The 23079-nt window shown below is 36.1% G+C and overlaps 3 protein-coding genes across 5 annotated transcripts; 2 read left to right on the forward strand and 1 right to left on the reverse strand.

The window, feature by feature from the left end:
• Positions 1-318: 318 nt before the first annotated feature.
• On the forward strand, positions 319-8445 carry LOC121985843 (putative serine/threonine-protein kinase). 3 transcript variants are annotated; one of them, XM_042539524.1, is made up of 9 exons: positions 319-1400; positions 1476-1900; positions 2600-2753; positions 2867-3072; positions 3322-3448; positions 3523-3594; positions 3837-4023; positions 4209-4323; positions 7940-8445. In XM_042539524.1, exons 2-9 carry the CDS (start codon positions 1850-1852, stop codon positions 8195-8197), a joined length of 1170 nt encoding a protein of 389 aa, XP_042395458.1. In that variant the 5' UTR covers positions 319-1400; positions 1476-1849; the 3' UTR covers positions 8198-8445. The 3 variants fall into 3 exon arrangements, with proteins under 3 accessions (XP_042395458.1, XP_042395457.1, XP_042395459.1); XM_042539523.1 differs by having other exon boundaries at positions 319-1900; XM_042539525.1 differs by having other exon boundaries at positions 322-1900; positions 2532-2753.
• A 1135-nt stretch (positions 8446-9580) lies between these two features.
• LOC121987020 (OVARIAN TUMOR DOMAIN-containing deubiquitinating enzyme 1-like) lies at positions 9581-12058 on the forward strand. Its single transcript, XM_042540934.1, has 10 exons — positions 9581-9737; positions 9808-9863; positions 9940-10008; positions 10515-10565; positions 10657-10740; positions 10850-10969; positions 11350-11393; positions 11501-11550; positions 11639-11742; positions 11813-12058. Exons 1-10 carry the CDS (start codon positions 9581-9583, stop codon positions 12056-12058), a joined length of 981 nt encoding a protein of 326 aa, XP_042396868.1.
• Positions 12059-12323: 265 nt separating this feature from the next.
• On the reverse strand, positions 12324-13202 carry LOC121987022 (adenylate isopentenyltransferase 5, chloroplastic-like). The gene has a single exon (XM_042540935.1). It carries the CDS (start codon positions 13200-13202, stop codon positions 12324-12326), a length of 879 nt encoding a protein of 292 aa, XP_042396869.1.
• Positions 13203-23079: the final 9877 nt, after the last annotated feature.

The raw sequence follows: 23079 nt of genomic DNA on the forward strand, positions 1-23079 counted from the left end.
TTAAATTATCGGATAATTGGATATAGATAATAAGGTATATAGGTAGGTCTAGTTCAATTCTATCCATATTCGATTTGAATATATATGTAATTTTCTTTTTCCAAAATTCATTTATTACTATTTTTTGTTGATGATTAATCTATTTTTATTAAATATGATTAAATTATGATTATGTTATAGATATTTAATCTATTTTTTTAATTATATATTTTTTTGGTTATGATGTTAATTTTAATATATTTTTTTTAACATGATGGTAGTTGAATGGAATGAAAAAAAAAATAGTACAGAAGATATTCAATTCTCAGATAGATGTGAGTATGAGGATGAATATTTGATCCCCCGATAATATATGGTTGAATATCTGATTTCCGATGGGTATAACGATGGAGATAAAAATTAAAAATCCAATGAGGATGAAGATAGGGATGAGGATAAATATAATAAATGGCTATGGAGATAAAAATTAAAAATCCAAGAGAATGAGGATGAAGATAGGGATGAGGATAAATATAATAAATGGAGACATGGACACGTAGGATATAAAATCTAATCCCATTCAAATTCCGATTCTCTTTGATAATCATAGATAAATTTTTATCGATAAACCAGTGATCCGGTGTTGTAATTCAAATACCGATCCTTGATGCAAATTTGATCTGGTGTTCCATCCCAATGATTCAGCTAGTCAAATACTTATCGTTGGCATATGACTAGCACACAAGAAGGAAGAAACATTAATAACGAAGAAAACAAAGAAGAAAATGTGGGTCCATTGATCCATTTCCATCTCGCTGTTTACTTTGCTGAACTTTTTATTGAATTTTTAATCCCTTGCCCTACTCTTTATTGAATTTCAATAAGTTGAGGATTAAAAGGTTAATAAACTTTTATAATATTATATAAGAAAGTAAAGGGTGTAAAACAGAAAATTTTCTATTTACATGCTCTTGGATTTTGCATATCGTTGCCAAAAAAAAAAAATAGAGAAAATAAAAACTGCACTAGCTTCCGATCTTCCTGTTGAAACCTTGTAAATGAGTGAAAGAGTGATTGAGAATCAGAGAGAGGATTTGAAGCAATCTGATCGATCGTGCGTTATTGAGAAGCGAGAAGCTAAAAGATCAAAAAGTAAAAGGGAAATCTGTGTGTGTCCGTCCAATTCCACAGAAGAAGCCTCCAACTTGCGGTACCTGACACCGCCTTCTCATTTGCTTTACAGCCCATACAGCAGACATCCCCCCTTCTCTCTCTCTTTCTCTCTCTCTCTCTATCTCATTTCTTCGAGTTTGTCAATCGCCTCTGCCAACGAGCTTTTCCGGCATTTCCTTCCAAAATCTGCTGTCGAATTTGCCTGGGGTTGTTCCGGAAGGGAGAGAAGGGGAGAGGCGGAAGAAAGAGTAACGAAAAAAGAGAACTTTGCTTCCGCATTGATTAATTTCTTTGAGTTTTATCTGTCGTTGACCCTTTTTTAGGATTTTCTTTGAAAAGCTGCTATCTTTAATGCTTCTGGGAGAGAAAGGAGCCTCGTTCGGTTGTTTGATTTGACTCTGGTTGGACTTGTTTGGGAAGGGAATTACGTAATAGGGGAGAAGAGGAGGTGACAATATGGGAAGCCAACATTCTTATTCTGGGTCGGTGATGATGATTGATCGAAAAGCATTGAATTAGATCATCGCGAGATCGGGAATGCTGGAGGGCACCGATCTAGAGGCGAACGGTGGACGCGGGTCATCGACAACGCCTTTTGGGGCAGCCGGCTGCGCCTTGTTGAATCGTTAGATTGGCCTGGTTGAGCGGGCATGTTCATGGCATTTTTCTCAACGCAGGGAATGTAGATGATGAGCGAATGAAGCGACATCGTCGTGAGCTGAAGTCCTCGTTCTGGAAAAAATTGCAGGTGACCAGTTCTTTTCCCTTGTACAGTGCTTTAATTCCAGAGTCCTTTGTTTTGCTTTTTCTCTTTTTTCTTATAGTCCTTTCTTTTCAAGTTGAATCTCCTCCATTTTAGTCCTGGATCTTGAATGCTGTAGACTTTTTTTTGGATCCCTGGTGCTCCGGAGTTAAAAATGTGTGCAACTCAGATGATTTCTTCCTATTTGACGCAGCTAATACTATTATCAAGCACTATGGTCTTGGATGCTATCTCATGATTCTTATTATCAAGCATTCTGTAGTTGATTCTTATTATCCTGATACTGATGTGTTGATGACAAAAAGACTTTGGTTCTAGTGCACTTCTGATACTTTCTTTCTTGTTTTACTCTGACAAATCCTCATCTTTGGTTTACTCTTTTACACTTTGTTTATTGTTTGAACACTTCATGTCATGATCACTTTCTTTTTACCTGATTATGTGGACATATATTTGGTAGATTGTCGTTTCATTTTATTGTCCTTTGAGATAGTTGGCCTATGATGCATGTGCATGTACTGTAGAAATGACTCTTTTATGGTTTTATAAGGCTTCTTGTTTTTCCTTGAACGATCCTTTATGGCATTGATAGCTCAAGATTTTCATTACATTATAGGCTAAATGTCAAGACAGGCTAATTTTCAAAAATTCATTCCTCTGCACTGAAGTGGATTCCCTTACCAGATGTCAAGGACTCTTGCAGCAGCTCTAGGAGGTGCTGCAGGAGCTGTGACTGTTGTGGGGATAACGGTTATTATATTTGTATACTATTGTTTGCTGCGTAATAGGAGCATCTCAAAAACATCAGAGACAAATTCTTCTGATCCATCCCTACAAGGTGACCACCTTATGTTACTGTCATGTTTCTTGAAGCTTCTTATCTACTCCAACATTTTTTCTGGTGAGAATACGAAACAATTCATTAACATCCCTCTACACTGAACCTTTCAGCTGGACAGAACGTTGAGACAGCAGAATTGCATGGAACTCAATGTTTTACACTCGAGGAGTTAAATTTGGCTACAAAAAATTTCAACAGCATCAACCTGATTGGCTATGGATTGCTCGGACAAGTGCACAAGGGTTTGCTTCAAAATGGTATTCTTGTAGCTATAGAAAGAAGGTCATCTTCCCCAAGCCCACAATTTATTGAAGAGGTAGGTATTCGCTATAATACAACTGAATGCCTGAATGCCAATATGGACTGTTCCATGCAAACACGCAGGCTATCCAACTCTACATGATTGGGCATGATAATACAAGTTATTCATTATGTCATTTGCTCTCTATATCAACTGATGACTTTTGATTATCTTTATCAATTGACAGAGGGCAGTAATTATGTGAAATTCTTTTTTAGCTATAAATTGGAAAATAGTGGTGTAATTTGAGCTTGCTTTTTGCAGGTTCGCTATCTTTCTTCTATTCGCCACAGAAACCTTGTGAGCCTTTTAGGTTACTGTCAGGAAAATGATCTGCAGATGCTTATCTATGAGTATATACCAAATGGAAGTGTCTCAACTCGCTTATATGGTAATTTCTTTCTACTGATCCAGTGATCTGTTTGGTTTCGCAATGTGGTTTCTACTTTTAGTTTCCTTGTTCAGGTTCAGTTCAATCATTGACTGGAAAATTGGAATTCAAGCACAGGCTTTCCATAGCCATTGGGGCAGCTAAAGGTGATGATTTCCAGAATCACTGGCATTTGTGTTTTCCTTTTGTTATCACTGAATATTCAGACGAAAAAACCTTTCACTACTTCTATCTATTTCTTAGTTTAAGAATAATTGTAATTGACTTCCATGGCATTATCATGAAATTTCTTTTCTTTGTTTATTTTACCGAGATTTTATTTGTTATTAAATGCCCGGACCTTGAGATAATGCTGATACGATGCTAATCACTCGTTTGCCTCTAGCAGGCATGGTCCATCTGCATTCCCTGAATCCTCCTCTGATTCACACGAACTTTAGTACAATGAAGGTTCTTTTAGGTGAGGACTTGACACCTAAAGTTGCAGATGCTGGTATCCGTGGTTTACTTAATCGCATTGACGGTGCTGCTTCATCTTCAAGGATGTCTGAAGATGATCCTTTCCTTGATCCCGAGTACTTTTCCTAACTTCAAGTACTCTCTTTCAGAAAAATGATGTCTAATATTAGATAGTTTAAAAAGCTCTCTTTAATGTCCTTCATATATGATATTATTACCTGCTCACAAATTTCTAGACACATGACAGTCATAAAATTTGCAATTAGTTGATTGTTTCGAATAATTCTTGCTAATTATGCAGTGTGTGCGCGTCTGGAAGATTCTCCGTAAAGAGTGATGTATATAGCTTCGGTGTGTTTCTTCTTGAGTTAGTAACTGGAAGAGACGTTGCATCTGATAGAAGCATCATTCATCAGGTATGCAACAGTCCTTTGCAATTTGTCTATGGCATTCATTCCCAAAATAATGAGTTCTCTTGCTTCTGTTATTAAGAAGAAACAATGAACTGGAAATGTTGGTAAGTTGAAACAGTCTTTTAATAAATATTTAGTACCACACTACCACCTTATAAGCAAGGTTGTGAGTATTGGGATCCTACCTAGGAATGGAAGTGGTCGATAGGGTTGTTAATAGTATCCAAGTATAGTATCATAAGACCTACAATCTAATAAAAATGTTTATGATTGCAGTTGAGAGTTTTAATTTATCATATGTATCAACTTACAATGTATCATATGAATATGAATATTTTAAACTCTCTCACTCCAATATCATGAATCATAGATAAAATTATTGATTGCTGGGTTACCTCACCCATTGCATGTGCTGTTGTTGCGGGCAAAGCCTCCTGTGATTTACCTGCCTGTATCTAGCTAGGGGGCTGGGCCGCTGGGGTGAACGTTATCACCTTTTGCCACATATAAATAAAATTATCGATATGTAATCAATATATTAAAATTAAATAAATTCTTAAAGTATACCATTTTTATATATCAAGAACAATTTTATTTTTATAAGATGAGTGATAATTATAAATTAAGTTGACGAAAACAATAATAACTTGAGTTAGATAATAATTTGACATGATTCTCTTACATAAGAGTTAAAAAAGAATCTTGCATAATTGAAAACTTTTGTAAATGATATGGCATGCAAAAGTTATTTATTATACTACATGTTGGTTATTTGCTATATATATTCTATCAAGCTTGTTGGGATAGAGATCGTATGTAGGGACATTAAGCAATCATAGGATCAAATTGTAGCTATGTAAACTCCTAGTCCAATTCAGATCCTACTTGGGATATAGATCATTAAGGTCAATTTGGGTCGTTGAATTGTAAGTTCTTAAGATCAGGATTACAATTTTAACTACTATGTTTACAAGGCTCGGTGCATTCAGTCCATTCCTGGTTGGCTATCTCATGGCTCTTGACTAATGAACAAGTTGCACTATGATTATAAAATTGACTGATCGACAATTTGTCTTATTCAAGTTATTTTTTTATATTCACTTGTGAACATCAAAAACTATAACATCTTTCTTGTGTCACGTAATCAGTTTTAATCCAAATGAATCAATTTATTTGAATAAAAAAAATCTTTTTCATCTTTATGCTAAACTAAGAGATCTTTCTTGTTTGGACTTTTCTTTCATTATGAGCCAAAATAATTGATAATTGGTTTTAATTAAAATCAGGCAAGATAAGTTGAACCAAAGTGCTAACCAATATGTTATGCGATTAAATTAGTTTAAGAAATGATCTCGTCATGATGTGATGGATGGATTATAGGCCTTAGTCATACAATCCTTATGGGAGGTTGGCTAGGTATTTGTATCAATATAAAGGTTAAGCCTCCTTTCTAATGCAGAACAAAAATTGAACCAACTCACACAAAGCTCTGAAACCAAATTGATACAACATGTGAAATAATTATCTCAGACAAAACAATTAAAACTCACATAAGGAGATAAAAACTCTCGGCGACCCTTTTATTAAACTGAAAAATAATTTACGGTGGGTGTTTATGACCCTTTTATAGAATAATTAAAGGAGCTAGTCTTGCAAATTATCCTTAAACAAGGTCCTAATTTATCTAAATAAATATAACAAAACTTTTAAAAATTAATCTATTGTATTATTCTCTCCAACCAAGGAGTACTTATTAGCATCTTTCTTTAGTTGCCATTTTCAAGTGGAAGGAGCAATAGCTTCACCAACTTAATTAAGTATAGGTTCTTCTTCCCTTTGTTGACTTGTCCAATGAGTGATGTATTTTCTTTCTCATTATGATTTCATGAGAAATTGAGAATTGACTTATTTTCTTCCTTTTAAGTTACTCTCTCCAAGAGGTGGAATGCCCTCTTTGTGTCTCTCCTTGAAAAATCAGCATAAACAGGCGGGGTTCGATTATCTCCCATAAATTAGCATATCTTTTTATTCAAAATTTAGCTATTGTTTAAAAAGTTGGCAAGTTAAACAAATAAGCATTAAACTTAATTTTCCCACTAAACTAGACAGTGAAATGAATATACGACACTTTGAAAGAGTCATTGAATATAAAGTAGAGAGGCTCTTCCAGCAGATAGATGCTTATCTATCCATTCACACGATCTCTTAGCATAACAAATGACATACATGATATTTGTATAAGCAAGGATTAAATTGAAGAGCTTCAAATAATTCTAGCGAATCACAGTTACATTGAGTGTTGATCATGACCCAGATAACAAACCAAAATGGAAATGCCACCATTGTATGTTTTTAGATAAAGCTTTTGAAAGTACCCAGCAAATTTATGAACTGTCCATCTGATACAGTTGACCATGACCTTGGAAATCAATTAATGTAATAGGCCTAAAATTGTTCTGTTCTGAAGTGGTTACCTTCTTTGGATGAGAGACATGTAGTAGTCATTCTTTCAGATGCATATAAGTAAGTGCGAATGATTGCAGAAGTTCTGATAGAGTTCACAAAAGAACTTGTTGCATACTGGAAAATTAAAGTGCCTATCTCAAACAAATTATTGTAAAATTCAGTTTTAGAAGTAGATTTAAGTCATTAGAAATGATTATTTGTACTGTACCACACTCTCAAGTGGCTTTCATAGCTTCTCATGATGTTAAATGGATGGAACCTTAGCTCTAACCATGATGTTTATCTTTGTGAATTTTAGGAAAATACATTAAAACTAACACTGTCCTTCGTTCCTATTGGATACACAAACTTATTTATTGCAATCACATACAAACACTTTAGTTTGGTTCTTGAATCAAATTAATGTGATAAAAGTGGATGGACAGCTGATTGAGAGATCCGGTCAACTTATTTTAAGTCCAAATAGTTTGTAAAATTATTTGCTCAATCAAAGTTCTTCCAAGATAGGAGGCATGAATCCTGATCCTTGTGATTAATCAACAGATTGCTTGTAAAACCTCCTGCAAATCCTTCGTGTTAATCGCTAAAGAAAGTCCATTCCGGTCAAGAAAACCTTGTCCTTTAGGAAGAGGGACAGATCAAATGAGGATGACAAAGAGGGGAATTTATGAGGGAAATGAATGGGAGGAAGAGAGGAAGATGGAGTGAGAAGAACAGGGGGAGGGACTTTGCAAGTGAGAAGAAGAAGATTAGGAAGAGAGATATCCAGGAAAGTAATTTAATGAATATTATTATGTAAGACTGGCTTGTCCATCCACTTTTGTCATATAAATTTGATCGAGAGATCAAAACTAAATAGTTATGTTCATCTATGTAGTTTGCAACCAAAAAAGAAATATGTACCCTTTTGAAACATAGAAAATAGTTTGCTATGATTTAATGCATTTACTTGTAATTGTTTGTATTACAAGTTTGCTGCCATATTTTGTAGATAGACAGTGCAAATTCACAGTTGTAGTTTGTAAGTCACTGGCTTGCACAGTCCTAGTTTTTATTAATCCTATGCTTTTTAGCTCGTTGATTTCCTTCCAGAGACTAGTTTCTTGTTGCCATTGTAAGTTTCTAAGAATTTTTCTCTTCTCCTTGTTCATAGACACAAAACTATCAGGATGGCAGCGATATCTTAAAACTCGTCGATGACAGGATGGGCAGCAACTTCTCCCCAGAAGGAATCAAGGCATTCATGTGGCTAATTGCATGGTGTCTGAACTCGCCGAGCGAGGAACGCCCGTCCATGAGATTCGTTGAACTGGAACTTTGCCGGATTCATGAGAAAGAAATGAGCTTGACTACCGTCATGGGCGAAGGAACTACTACTGTGACCCTTGGAAGCCAGTTATTTACTACCTAATGGCAAAGGGGGGCTTCCTTTCAAATGTACATCAGTTCATTTAGCATTGTTGTGAAACTATTGTATCTGTATCAGCTGCAAGTTGTGAATAAGCCATCAGCTGCATATTCATTTATTTCTTTTTTGTTTTTGTTCTTGCCATATATATTTGTATAGCATTGTTGTGGATAAAACTGTGTGATATTATGTGTTCATCGATGTGGTTGAACTTGGAGAAAATCAATAACATGAATACCCTTCGCACTCTACTACTTCACTAGTCGTGTGGTGCCACTTCATTTCATTTATTATCAAAAAAAGGTGTTTTATTCTGCATTAGTACATTTTACTTTTCAAAATGGATCTTATTTTTTTGCATTACGAAATGAACATTTTAATTTTGATCCATATAAATAAATTGTATTATAGTAGCTATAATTTATAACTGTTATAACATCACTACTTCATCTTTAATCAATATGAGTCAATATAATATTATATTATAACACCACTTTGACACTAATCAATACTAATAATATTAAAGTACAGTAACTATAGTTCAAAGCTCTTGTAATTAAAGGATGCTGGACTTCTGGGTTAATCGTCGTGTGCGTTTCTCGATTTACTCTGGTGGCCGGTGGGAAACTTCCGTGAGACCGGGTCGATCACCCTCAGAGATAGTCAATGAGATTAATTAGAATTATCATTTTTTTTTCTTATAACATAGATGTTTCATTTTTTTTTTTGTTAATACGTGAACATTGATCAACACATGTCAATATTATAATATAATTGTTATAAATCATACTTACTATAACATAAATAATTTATTTTTAACAATACTAGTTAGTATTATATTATAATAATTATGAGATCATAGCTATTACAATTATAAATATCTATTATAACAAAAATAATTTATTTCTAATCGTAACTACTACAATACAATTATAAATAATTACTATAACATAAATAATTTATTTCCAGACAATACTAGTTAGTATTATATTGTAATAATTATTAGATTATAGCTGTTATAATTATATAACTCTAACCCCTATAAAATCAGAATTATTATAATTATATAACAGTTATAAAATTATAGTTGTTATAATTACATAATAGTGAACTAATAGCCTGCAACACTGTAAAAAAAATTTTGGTAGAGGAGACATTGAATATCTTTTTAATAATAAATGAAAAAAAAGATGTCGACAATTCCAATAAAAAAATGCCTTTAATTTTTACCGTTTTAAATAAAAGAAAATTCAAAAATAAATATATTTTTTTACGCCTATATAAAGGTGTGGCGCCACCTACTTCTTTGGGTTGCATTCAGCCGTTCAACGCTTTCCGTTTCCCTCCATTTTGTTGCTTCTCGAACCTCCGGAGCGTTGCAGCGACATGGCGAGTCCACCAGAACGGGAGCCGAAGATGAGGAATTCCCCCAGCGACTCCGATTCCGTCACTGCCTCTGCTGCATCCTCGACCTCTGGCGACGCCTCCGATTCCGTCTCTCCGGAGGAGCAGCCCTCCGCGCCGGCTGCATCTTCGACCTCCGGTAACGATCTCTGATTCCGTCCCTGATTCAGTCGATAGCATCGGTGATCTCGATGGACGAATTCTTGCAGTCTCGCAGGAGCCGTCCGACGACGACGCCGCCTCGATCTCGGACTGCGGAGATTCGGTGAGAGGTTCTTGGTTCTTCGATTTTTTTAGTTACTGATCTAGTGTTCTAATTGCTGATGCCGGGCATCCTGCAGAGTTTGTCCTCCCTCGGTAACGGCGAGTATGCCGAATCTGACGATGATTCCGGCTACCTGGGAGATAAGGTGAGCAAGCTTCCCGATTCTTTTGGATATTCGCTTGCTTTTTCTGTCTTTCGGGTTTCATCATTTGCGATGTCCTTTCTATTGCAATCATAATTGTAGCGGGTGCATTTGCCATCACTGTAACGATGATGATTCTCCATTTAGATCTTGAATGTGAATTCTTGCTGACTCGGCTTATGCTTTGAATTTGACACCAGAAGATTCAACAATAATGTAGTTTTAGGGAATGATAATTCTCCATTTATTTAGCTCGCTGTTTCTTGACACCAGAAGAGTCTGGAGTCCACTCTTGCCAATCGAGAGTGCAAATTCTATGAGTGGATGCTTCATCTGTAGGGATGAAGAAGAATCTTGTTTAGAGGAAGAAAGAAGACTTGCTATTTTCTATGAATTCATGACCAAATTTGAAGTCTATCTAACCCACTCCTGAGCTAGTGATCCTATATATACATAACATTTTTCATCAGTCAACACCGTCTTTAAGTAGTTCCCTTTGTGCTGCACAGGAATATCTTTCCTATTTGGCCGCAGAGTATGAATCGGGCAACATCATAGAGGTTATATTCGACTTGTGTATTCATTATCTGCATTGATACCTTAACCATTCATTCTATTGGGCTAGATTTACATTTTTTCTGTGTCAAGCAGCTTCTTCAAGACAAATATTCTAGATTTAGGCGTGCAAAAGGAGATGACAATTGTTTTTTTCGCGCCTTTATGTTCGCCTACTTGGTAAGCTGAAAAAACTTTTGTTGAAAGATATTTGTGTTCTTAACAATAATGAGTTTGCTGCAAAAGATGTCAGGACGCTTAGTTATTTTGCACATCTATGTTAAAATAGGAGCATTTGCTGGAGACTCAAGATAAAGCTCAGTTTGATTCTGCTATCGAAAAGGTTGAACATTGTAGGAAGACATTGAAGTTTGGAGATCCAGATTATATAGCTGAGGACTACTTTTCGGTAAGCCGTGTTACTCCAGATTTACTTGTGCTGTTGATGTTTAAGGTGTCTGTCCTGTTTTGATTCTTTAAGTTTTAAAAAAAATAGACCTTGTTTTTATTGGAGAAATTAATTGCATCCTTGCTAATAATCACATGGATCCAGAACTGACTAAAATTTCAAACACATGAGCCTTAACTTGTCTAGGATAGTTTATATTGTTTAAACACAAATGATCTTTCTATTTCCAAATGATGGGCTTTTACAAATTTTTATTCCACGACAGATTTTAATATTGTAAGAATTCTTTTTTAACTTTCTAGACATCCATTAACAATAAACTAAAAATCTGCTGCAATGGAGCTGTATTTTTTTTCTCACTGTCGTGAAAATTAACTCAGGTATTCATTACCATGCTGGACTGTATTCAGAGAGGGAATCTAAGGTGGGTTTCGACTGTGACATAGCATTGTGTGAGCCATGAATTCATAATTGTCAGTTTTTCTTGATCTATAAAGCAATTCAACTAACATTTTCCTTTTGCTTTTTTAGTCATGAGGAGCTACTATGGAAGAACAACTATAGATATGTTTCAAATTATCGTGAGAAAATTCACCATGACTATTTAGTCCAATCATCATAGATGCCACATTTACCTTTTGTTTTCTCCTAAATACATTTTCTTGGCAGTTGTTTTCTTCCTCAAAATTGTTGCATCTGTTGAATTGTTCTCCAAAGCAGAGTTCTACAAGCCATTTATTGCTGGATTTGAAAATTTAAAATTGGAAAAGGTGGTACACAACTTCTCTTATTTCTTCCTCAGTTGGTTCTTACAAGCTCAGACTGATTGTCAATTTCTCACAGTTCTGCAAGAGCTCAGTGGAGCTGATGGGGGAATGCGACCAAGTGCGAGTCAAAGCTCTAACTGATGCTTTAGGAGTTCAGTTACGGATTGAACATGTTGTTCAGAGCTCGAACCACTCTATTATTCCACAGCTGCAGCACCATGACTACCAACCCTCTGCAAGCTGTGGCACAGCAGCTGAGGACCGCCCACCTGCCATCACCTTGCTGCATCGATGTGGCCGTTATTACATTCTGTACCCCTAAACGGTGCTTGTCTCTGAGATCATAGCAGAAATTCTTTAGGAATATAATCAACTGGTCAGTGACCAAACTTCTGGTTTAGTTTCAATGAAAGTTTGATACATATGAGCATTAGCTCTTTTCTGCAACTGTTTGTTAATTTCCCCCCATAAAAATGCTCATTTAATTTCCGTTTGGATTGGTTGAGTCTTCTTCACCATTGCACTAACAGACTGTTTTTGTTAGAATTTTTTTTCTTCTTATTTTCCAATTTTGCATCGAGGAGATTTTATGCAACGGGCTCATTAGTTAACGTCGCGCCCAACTGCTGCTTCTCGGCCTCCGGCGACTCTTCGCGCTGCAAGAAATCGGCAACAAAGTCGACGCTCGGGCCGACAACGAGCTCCTCCCATGCCGCGTCCGCCGCCGCCCGTCCCTTCACCAACACGTCGGTGGCGTCGACCTTCCGCACGCGCCGCCCGAACGAGCCGCACAGGCGGTTTATTTTCTGAAGCTGACAGCACGTTAGCTCGCACGTCTTCGCCTTGATCTCGTCGATTGCCGCCTCCATCAGCGCCGCCTTGACGGACTCTTCGGCGTTCTCCGCCTCAGCGCGGAGGAACCGGTCCATCTCCAGCACGCCGATGGCCCTTCGGGCCCCGCGGGAGTAGTCCGCGACGACGTCCGGGTCGAACAGCGCGCGCACCTCGTCGACCAGCCCGCTAGCCACCATGCGGTCCACCCGCTCCCCCAGGAACCGGTGCAGGACCGGCGGGTGGACGTCCACCCACAGGAAGCAGCACTCGAAGCGGCGGAGGAACTGGCGGTCGGCGCCCTCGACCAGCTCCTCGATGAAGGAGTTGGAGCCGCCGGCGACGACGGGGAGGCGGCAGCGGAGGGTGATGGACTCGACGGCGCGAGTGGCCTCGTCGCGGAAGTCTCCGGCGGTGAAGTCGGCGTCGGGCGGGAAGCCGCCGAGGAGGTGGTGGGGGACTCCCTGGCGCTCCTCGTCGGTGACCTTGTTGGTGATGACGTGGAGGCCGTCATAGATTTGCATTTTGTCGGAGTTGACGACTTCACCGCCGAAGCGGAGGGCGAGGTCGATGGCGAGACGAGACTTTCCGGTGCCCGTCGCGCCCATCACGAACACAACCTTCGCCTTTGCCATTGAGCCGACGACTTTTCATTTTGTCACTGTTCACCTTGAATTTATATTATTTATAAACTCATGGACGAATATGTATATTCCTACTCATTTAATAACGGGTAAGGATTAATCGGGCGTCTTTTTTATACTGAATTTATCCTAATTTCAACCTCATAATTTATAATTTTTTATAAAATAATTTTTGATTAAATTTAAATAATTTAAATAAAGTTAATAAAAGAATTTAATATCAAAATCATTAGATCAAGATGAAAAAAATTAATTATAAAAATTATTTTTTTAATAATTCGAACATAGAGGATTTTGATTATTTATGTATTATATATAAATTGAATAATGAAATATAAAAGAATTAAGATAACGTTCTTAAGTTTTTCTTTTTTTTGTTCTTTTATGACTTATTAGATTAAATATAATTATTCTATATAATAATATCATATCATATTTAGAATATTATAATATTTTTTTAAAAAAATAATAATTATTTACTATCATTATCAAATATTTTATCATCGTGTATAATACAAATATGATATTAGTCCAATATATTTTTTTCTACTATAATTTTGATAGATTAAATTTTAATAAATTAATCTGGAACAAATTAACTTTTAATTAATCAATATAATATATTTTATTTAATTAAAAAATAAAATTATACACTTAATCTAATTAGAATTACTGAATCATAAATCAATAAAAATAATATCGATTTTTTAAATTAATTATTTTTTACACACGTAGTAGCTATAATTAAAAATACGATGAGGAATTGAGTTTAATAATTATATATTCTTGCTCATTGTTTGTTTTTTTTTTTTTTAATTTTTTTTTGCTAATGTTAGGTTGATCCCAAAAATAACGTGTTATAAGATCTAACTAATAATATCTTAATAAGGACCGTAATTAGATATACTATATTACCATCGTCTATCACCCAAAGAATGGAAAATTAGCTATGGTATTTGTACTCACAAGGAAATCTGCAAATGGGGAGTGAAGATGATTGCTTCTTGTTTTAACTTTTTTTAGTGAGGTAAGATTCTAATAGTTTTAACTTTTTGATTATTGCTTATTGTTTTAACTATTTCAATTTTTAAGTATTGTCTCTATTTTTTTTTTTTTTGGTGGGGTAAGATTCTAATATTTTTATAATTTTATACATCACTAAAACTACTTTCAAAAAATTAAGGTGAGGCAACTATCCCACCAATGCAAAATGTGGCTCCGCCCCTAGTTTGGGTTATGACTCGAACATATGAATAGAAGATAAGAGTTACAGAGATGTGCTAGGATGTTAAGGTGGATGTGTGGATATATGAGGATGAATAGAATAAGAAATGAAGCATTAGAGAGAAAGTCGAAATTATATTTATTGAGAAAAAACTATGAAATTCTGAAAAATATATTTAAGATGGTATGAATATATACTTAGGTGATTAATAAATATTTAAATTAGACGATCTGAAATCATAATAGATATACATCAAATGAGAAAGAGAAATAAAAAAAAGATTTATTTAAGATAAAATTTATTTAAATATAAATATAATATAATAAAGGATAGAAACTAATATGATAAAAAAAATTCATATGGTAAATCTTATCTATTGATATAAGATTTGATTATTGTTGGACTTATTGTTTTTACTGTATCTCGTATTTTATTTATTAAATTCACAATTGGAATGTACTCACCTAAAATTATTCGGTAGGCTATATATTTAATTATTAAATTTTAATATTGATTATTTCAGTATTATTTGATTATTATGATTTAATTTGATTTGAGATTTTTTTATAAAAATAAATATATATGAACACCTAATGCATGCTAATTTTATGTCTTATAAAATAAGTAGGAAACTATACCACTATAGATATGCGCTTGTATTGTATGGTCTCCATGGCGTAGCACAGCTGAAGATGCATGGTTACAGATAGGTCAAGGGTAATCGGGTACTTGGTATAAGGAAATCTAGATGGATCAAGGGTAACTGGACATCTAGTGGAAGAAAGTTCAAGTGGGTCATGGAGGATTGGACACTTGGCACGAGATGATAAGTCCAAGTGGGTCAAGGTTGACTGGACACTTGGCACGAGGAGAAAAGTCCAAGTGGGTCAAAGGATTGACCAAACACTTGGTAAAGAAGTCCCAGTAGGTCAAGGTTGATCGTATGCTAGGCACGAAGAGTCCCAATAGGTCAAGGTTGATCGGATGTTGGGTTTGCGAGCCCTAGACTTGACTCGGGCGAGCTAGGGTTGGTCAATTTGATCAAGTGATCAAATTATACCAAGCCCAATTGCAGCTGATAGATTGGGCACAGTGCTGCGATAAACAACAGCCCAATCGATCAACTGATCGATTGAGCATAGTGCTGCGATAAACAACAACCCAATCGATCAGCCGATCGATTGGGAAGTGATGCTGAGAGCATAGAACGATCCCCAATTGATCAGCCGATCGATTGGGCACCGCCAATTGATCAGCCGATCGATCGATTGGGGGCTGGTTTTCTCGTGAGGAAGCCTGAATCGATCCGTCGATTGATTCAAGTCGTTTCCAGCAGAGCACAGAGGCACTCTGAATTGATCATCCGATCGATTCAAGCCTCGCCAATCGATTGGTCAATCGATTGGGATATGATCGTTGCACAGGAAGCGAGTGATGGACGACTGTGATTGCATCGATGTGACGTGACAATCGATTAGGGGTAATTCCAATCGATTGGGAGTCCTAGAAGCGTAGAGTATAAAGCCATGACGAACTTCTTCTTCAGTGCTCTCGAAATAGTGCTTACACGATTTCTCCTTGCTACTGTACTCCAGACTTCGAGTGTGGAAGACAAGTGCTATTGCACTTTCCAACCAGTCCAGAGACATCTTCATCAACAAGAGATCAAGCAAGAAGAGGTTTTTGCTTTGTACACCTTTGTATTTACTTCTTGCTTAGAGTTGTATCTTGTTGTGTGAGTTTGTACGAAGTTTCTCCACCTCCTGTAGTTACCGAGAAGGAATATTTTTCATAGTGGACAGCGTGTCGTGTGTGAATCCTTGGATTAGTCACCTCTTCTCGAGGTGGATACCAAGTAAATCCACGTGTTAGTGTTGTGAGTCTTGTTTCAAGACTGTTCCACTGCATATCATCATACCGAAGGAAGCAAACGAAGCGCGACGAGCTATTCACCCCCCTCTAGCTACAAATCGATCCAAACAGTTATCAAGCTCTCAATTCAAGCTTGTTTGATTGTTTGAAACTTTTAGTTGTTTGATTGGTTATTGAGCTTGATAATTTAAATTTATTTATTTTATTTTATTATTTATTTAGCATATTAATAAGAGTTTTATTAATGAATATATTTCATGAATATTGTTTACGAACATTGTTCACAAACGTTAATAAGCTGAACACATATGTGTTCATGCTTATTTGTTTAGCTTAACGAGTTGTTCAAGCTTATTTGTTTAATTAATCTTGTGTATATTGACGAACATAAACAAGCTCTTACCAAGCCGAACACCAAACTTGTTCACGAATGCTTGGTTTATTTATAGCCCTAAATGTAGTTTAGTTCATGTTCTCGCCTGGAATGTAGATTATGAATGGAGATGAAGTGTTCCAGGAAGGTAAAAGTGAAAGGATGATTTTTGAGATTAATGATTATCCATGATCAGGTGCCAATAATCACTATACTCCCAAACCACTAGAGTAGAAACTATTCTCAATTCGGTTAAGAGTTAAAATGCTACTACAGAAACTATAGAAGATTGTAATGCAATTATGTTTAGAGTAACAAAGTTGTTCAACTTCATAGTAACTATGCAATTTGTTGATGCAATTATGGAAATCATAGACTGATGTATGTGTTATTGAAATGTGTTATTTTGTTAATGGAATGTGTTACTGGAATGTGTTAGTTTGAACTTCTAAATTCTGTGTGTTACTAGAATGTGTTAGTTTGAACTTCTAAATTTTGTGTGTTATTGGAATGTGCTATCTTGTTACTGAACTTCAAACACTTTATTCTTTTACCCTACTGACTCTGTTGTCTATTAGTTTGTTACTAGAATGTGTTATCTTGCAATGAATAGAAGTTGTCCTACCTTAAATGAACAACTTTTACTGATTCGTCAACTCTGAGCTAGTCTTCATTTCTAAAGAGTGATCCTTTACCCTTGATCATAAGTCATTCAATATCATACATTGTCTATCTCTACCACTTCAATCTTATGTTCGTCTAACTTCAATCATATTAAGTCTTTTAGCATCAAATACTTATAACTATACACACAGAGTAGCATATAAATGTAGAATCCAAATTTGTATTTATCATTCATCTCCTTGTAAAGCAAGGTGCCATGATGCATAAAACTCTATAATGATTCATGTATTCATGGAATAACAATCACAGTATCTCTTACATGATGTTGTAAGATGATTTATGTATTTATGAAATCACAATTTAGATATCAAATGTAACTCATCACTAGAACCTTGCAAATTCAATTTCTCCGTTACATTTTGAAAGCTACTAGGAACAAACTCATGGGACATGAAAGGATATGCGAGTGAACAACAAAGAATAATTGAGAAGGTACATGAAACCATAAAACACTGATAAGGTACATTAAAAATCCAAAAAATCTTTTATTACTTCAACGGTTATTTGCTTATAGCAAATTACATCAATCACCTTAAAATCACCACAATCTAAGTAAATACAACTATAGCAATAGCAATTCTAAACTTCTTATTCAGTGAACATATTTCATCACTCAACTTAATAGTAACAGAGTTGTTCACATTCTCTAGGAGATTATTGCAATCAACTGCACCCTTATAACTATTAGATTTCTTCAATTCACTAATCTCCATATGCAATTTTTTGTTATCCCTCTTCAAATCATTAATAATTGTCCTAGTTCTCTCTAACAATTCTGAGTCATGCCATAAGAAGAAGCATCATCCCCTTTCTTGAATATTGAATAAACTTAATGAAAACCTAATAGTAAAAAACATATAAGAGATTTCAATATATAAATACAGTTGATTTTTAAAATAATTTTATATAAATAAAACTTATTCTAAATTTTGGAAATGAAAAACATTGCCTTCTTGGATTGATTTCTTGCATGATGTCTAGAGAGTAGCTCTTAACCTACAATAACATTATATATAGGGATTTTTACCTTGTTCATCATTCATGCGCCTTCTACAAGTGAAAGATGTTGTTAATGAAGAGCTAGTTGCCATGACTATTTGTTCTTTTGTCTTGCAATTTTTTTCTTATCAATTTGTCCTTAGTTTTATATAATTCAAGCAAGCATAACACATATTCTCATTTAAATATAAATTGGGAAAATCTAAATAAACACAAACCCGTACAGATCCCTTCTCATGCTTTAGGATTTGACCGTGGAGTAAATGGCCTTTGTGCGGTCTATATAATTGGGTGGCGGAGTATCGCTGGTGGAGGAGCTTTGCTAGTGGAGGTTGGGTGGTGGAGGAGCTTTGCTGGTGGAGGAGCTTTGATTAGGTCGTGGAGGAGCTTCGCGTGTTCATGTGCCACATGCACAATGTAGCCTAGCACACGTTGCACAACGTCATCTACGCGAGCACGGAGAAGATAGAGAGCTACCTGGAGACGGTGCGGGAGAAGCTGAGCTACGACGTTCGCGTCTTCCATGGCGACAACAACGAACTCCTCGTTGTTCGTGGATTCACTAGAGGACCTTCGCGGCGTCGCTTCGTTGGTGGGGTAATCCTTCGTGGCTTTAGGGTTCGGTCGACCGTGGAGAAGCTTTGGCGGATCTTTGCTTTGTGCACTTGTGGAGGTTCTGCGGCCGTGGGTGGAGGAGAAGGGAGAAGCGGCGATTCTCTTTAGATTAGGTTAGGGGAAGCTATGATTCTCTTTAGGTTAGGTTCGTGTGATAATCATTTATATATATATATATATATATATATATATATATATTCTTTTTTATTTCCACGTAGGATATGTTGATTGGTTCCTTGAGTAATTTGTGTTTCTCATTCTCTTTACGTATCATTTCTCTTGTATGAGTATGGGCGATAGATATGCTACAATAGAGTAAGAAATTAATTTTCGACGGACACATGTCCTCGGACAAAATTTTTTTGCTACCTTATGTTGGTGCAGCGGGGCCGGCAAGAGGGGAGAGGTGAATTGCCTACAAAATAAGAATACTCTCCTCAAACTTTCAACTCTAAAATTATAGCAACAATAATAAGAAAATTAAATAAAGCAGACTAACAGAAAAGAAAGAAGACTCAGCGATTTTGACTTTATTACAACCAAGAAGGTTGTTAATCCAAGGCGGTTGGAAAGCGCACTAGAAAAGTCTCATTCTCTGAAGGCGAAGAAGCCCTTTACACACTAAAAGCTCTTACAAGTTGCTAGGAAGTTGTTATAGAGTTGATTGATTAATTTCTTAGCTCCAGGGGCCTTTATATAGCTCCTGGAAATCTTATCCCGAGTGTTGAAGGCGCCTCCAAGAGGGTTGAGAGCGCCTCCAAGCAGTTTGACCGGATAAAGCTCTATCTGGTTGCAAACGGTCAAGAAAATTGGGTCTGAGGCGCCTCTAATGCCCTTGAAGGGTCAAGGTGATGGAGGTGCCTTCAACCTACATGGTATAAATAATGCCTTCAACCTGCATGGTATAAATAGCTTCCAGCTTCTCTTTTTCCTCTTCTTCCGAAGCTTCGATCTCTTGGGCGATTTTGGCCAACCGAAATAGGGCTCACCCGAATCCAATTTCCGGCCTTCTCCTCGAGCAGTCTTCCGACCCGGCTTCTCGTCCCTCGAACACCGCGCACGTTCTTCTCATCCACCGGTGTACTCTTCCGCAGTTCTTTCGTCCTTCGAACGCACAGAGCCCGTCGGCTCCCTTCCCGTGCCCTCCTTCTCGCTAGCTGCGTCTTCCGCTCGACTTCCTGCGCTCCTAAGTTCCTGCACACTTAGACACAGGGATCAAAGAACAAGCAGAACCTAACATAACTTGGTTGATCACATCAAAATACCCACGGGGTCCAACAATCTCCCCATTTTTGATGTGCATCAACCCAAGTTCAAGTTAGGGAAACAAAATAGACAAACAGTAATTTATAGAAATTACTAAACTAACAGTTCAAGCATAAGGATTGCAATAGAATTTGCAACACAAGTTAAAAATAAAATTTAAGTAAAAAACATTAAAAATTCCCCCTAAACTTGTACCTATCTTTCTCCCCCTTTGATCACAACAAAAAGAATGGGGTAATAAATATCAAGTAAAAAAATTCAAGTAAAAAAAATGATTTTTAAAATCCAAGTGCAGCATATTCAAAATGATTTCTAAGAAAAAAAATCTTTTTAAAAATTTTCTAAGTAGAACTTAGGTAAGACAATTTTTTGAGAAAAAGATAAATACACATTTCTAACTTCAGAAGAAATTTTAACTTTAAAAAAAAGTTATTTGAGATTTTTTTTTAAGTAACAAACATTTTTCTTAAGAGAAAACAAATATGTTTGAAGAATTTTAAAAAAGATGTTTGAAAAACTTTTTAAAGCATTATTTAATTCTAATTTTAATGCTTTTACCAGAAAGTTAATTAAACATTTTATTTCGATATTTTGACTTCCAGGTCGTGGCGAGGCACTAGACATTCTTGATTATTGGAGCAACAACCACTTCCTTAGACAAAACCTCATAAAGAAATTTTAACGTTTAATTTTCTCGCTGTAAGCTCTAACTTAAAAAAAAATTAAACTAGCAAAGATTTTGGAACCCAGTATAGGTTCCTTTATACTGGATTTTTTAAGAACTTAGGGGGCACATACTTTTGGAAACTTTTCTAAGTTGACCCTGGTGTTTTCTAGTATACTAATTCAATTTTTCATAAATTTTAATTTTTGATTTTGAAAATTTATTTAGGCATGCATGATCATTTTTCAAATTTTCAATTTTTCATATTCTAATTTCAAATTATCATATATTTCTAGAGGGCATACTTTTGCTAAGTTTAATTTTAAATCATCATTTTCTTTTTATAATTTTGCTAGATCTTTCGTAAGCACTTTGATAAATTGAAAGGACTGAGTAGGGGTTAGAGCATGTACCTTACTTACGTCACTTGGTGATGCTCCCCCTTCATCATAGCTTTCTGTTGGGATTTTCGAGCCGCAAAAATCGCTTTTTGCGTTGCGGAAATCTCGAAATCCCATACCACCGGATCCGTGCGAATATTAAAATTTTTCATGTACAAGTTTTTTAACCCTAGATCTACTTTAGATCTACATGTTTAGGAGTTTATACCTTTGATGTGAAGCCCTTCGCTTATCCGCTTGTCCAAGGTTCGCCGGATCTCAAGGGTGTCAAATGAACACCCCTCTATGTGTATCCACACGAACAAAAGGTGGAGAAGAAACCTTAGAGTGTGCTAGCACTCTTTGAGGTTTCGTCCAAGGTGGAGGAGAGGGAGAGAAGAAGAAACAAGGAGGAAGAAGATGAGAGTTACAAAACAAAAATGAAACTCACAACCATTGAATAGTGGCCGGCCACTTCATGAGAAGTTTTAAACTCCATGGAATTCCAAGAGTCACAACTCTTGATTTTCCTCATGAGGTGGCACACACATAAGCCAACCTTGATGATGTGGAACATCATCATTGGCCCACCTAATGCTAACTCACAAATGAGGTGGCAATGGTCAAGTCAAACTTGACCTTTCATCTTTCCTCTCAAGTCAAGTCAAACTCGACCACTTCTCTCCCATGGTTGATCAAATCTAACCATTTGATTCAAATCAATTTAATATAATGAATCTCTATTCATTGATTAAATTGATTCAATGAAACATAATCTAAATTAGATCCATTGAACATATGAATCAAATAGAGTCCAACTCAATTAGTTTAATTTGGATTACTCTTAATCTAATTTGGTTCATCATATGAACCTAATCCTCTAGGTACATCAAATGAACCTAATCTCCATCTAATTGCCCTTTGTGTGTGACCCTATAGATTCTTGTAACGTTGGCAATGCTCCTAAACCCATTTAGAAGCATAAGTAATGAGCGATATCTAGCAACACATCATTACTACCCAAGTTACAAGAATGTTGAGATCCAACATCACCTTGTGACTACTAATTGTGACTCTTCACAATATATGACAAGTGTCCTTCTATCTTTGACATCTAGGTTGATCAATTTGAGGCATAGACGGTGTCATCCTCTGATCAATCTAAATCTTGAACTCCAAGTAGACTCACTATAATCAAATGAGCTCAATATCTCATATTGACTCATTTGGACATGACCATGCACTTAGTGGTCTCACTCTATCAAGAATAACGATGTCACTCCCATTATATAGGAGGGATATATCCCATCTACATCACTCACATCCCTCCGCATAATTTGTTACATACCCAGTAATCGCCTTTATAATCCACCCAGTTATGGGTGACGTTTGACGAAGCCAAAGTATGTAACTCCTTATGTAGGGAACCATGGTGACTTCAGGTCCAAGGACTAATAGTCATACTAATAGCCACATAAGAAAGTATATGACACTCATATAACGATCCATGATATTTTCTCATGGCGGGTCATTCAGTATACATTCTCCAATGCATACCCATGTGCCAACTTGATATCTCTATATCCATGACTTGTGAGATCAAGTCATCGAGTTGACCTACATGCTAGTCTCGTCGCATTAACATTGTCCCTGAATGTTAATACTTGACTATGAATGATTAAGAGTAGTGTTCTCTATATCATCTCACTATCGATTCAATCAATCGATTGATATAGATAAGAACCTTCTACTCAAGGACATTATTATACTTAGTTATTTGACATCAATAC

Source organism: Zingiber officinale, chromosome 5B, assembly GCF_018446385.1.
Source record: "Zingiber officinale cultivar Zhangliang chromosome 5B, Zo_v1.1, whole genome shotgun sequence".
NCBI classification, from domain to species: Eukaryota; Viridiplantae; Streptophyta; class Magnoliopsida; order Zingiberales; family Zingiberaceae; genus Zingiber; species Zingiber officinale.

Excerpts from the sequence above, each read along its gene's own strand:
- LOC121985843 (XM_042539523.1), top strand. The coding sequence starts at position 1,850 with ATGAAGCGACATCGTCGTGAGCTGAAGTCCTCGTTCTGGAAAAAATTG. Across the intron at positions 2,754-2,866 it reads TTCTGATCCATCCCTACAAG|CTGGACAGAACGTTGAGACA; the intron begins GTGACCACCTTA and ends TGAACCTTTCAG. Across the intron at positions 4,324-7,939 it reads ATAGAAGCATCATTCATCAG|ACACAAAACTATCAGGATGG; the intron begins GTATGCAACAGT and ends CCTTGTTCATAG.
- LOC121987020 (XM_042540934.1), top strand. The coding sequence starts at position 9,581 with ATGGCGAGTCCACCAGAACGGGAGCCGAAGATGAGGAATTCCCCCAGC. Across the intron at positions 9,738-9,807 it reads GGCTGCATCTTCGACCTCCG|TCTCGCAGGAGCCGTCCGAC; the intron begins GTAACGATCTCT and ends GAATTCTTGCAG. Across the intron at positions 10,009-10,514 it reads CCGGCTACCTGGGAGATAAG|GAATATCTTTCCTATTTGGC; the intron begins GTGAGCAAGCTT and ends TGTGCTGCACAG.
- LOC121987022 (XM_042540935.1), bottom strand. The coding sequence starts at position 13,202 with ATGGCAAAGGCGAAGGTTGTGTTCGTGATGGGCGCGACGGGCACCGGA.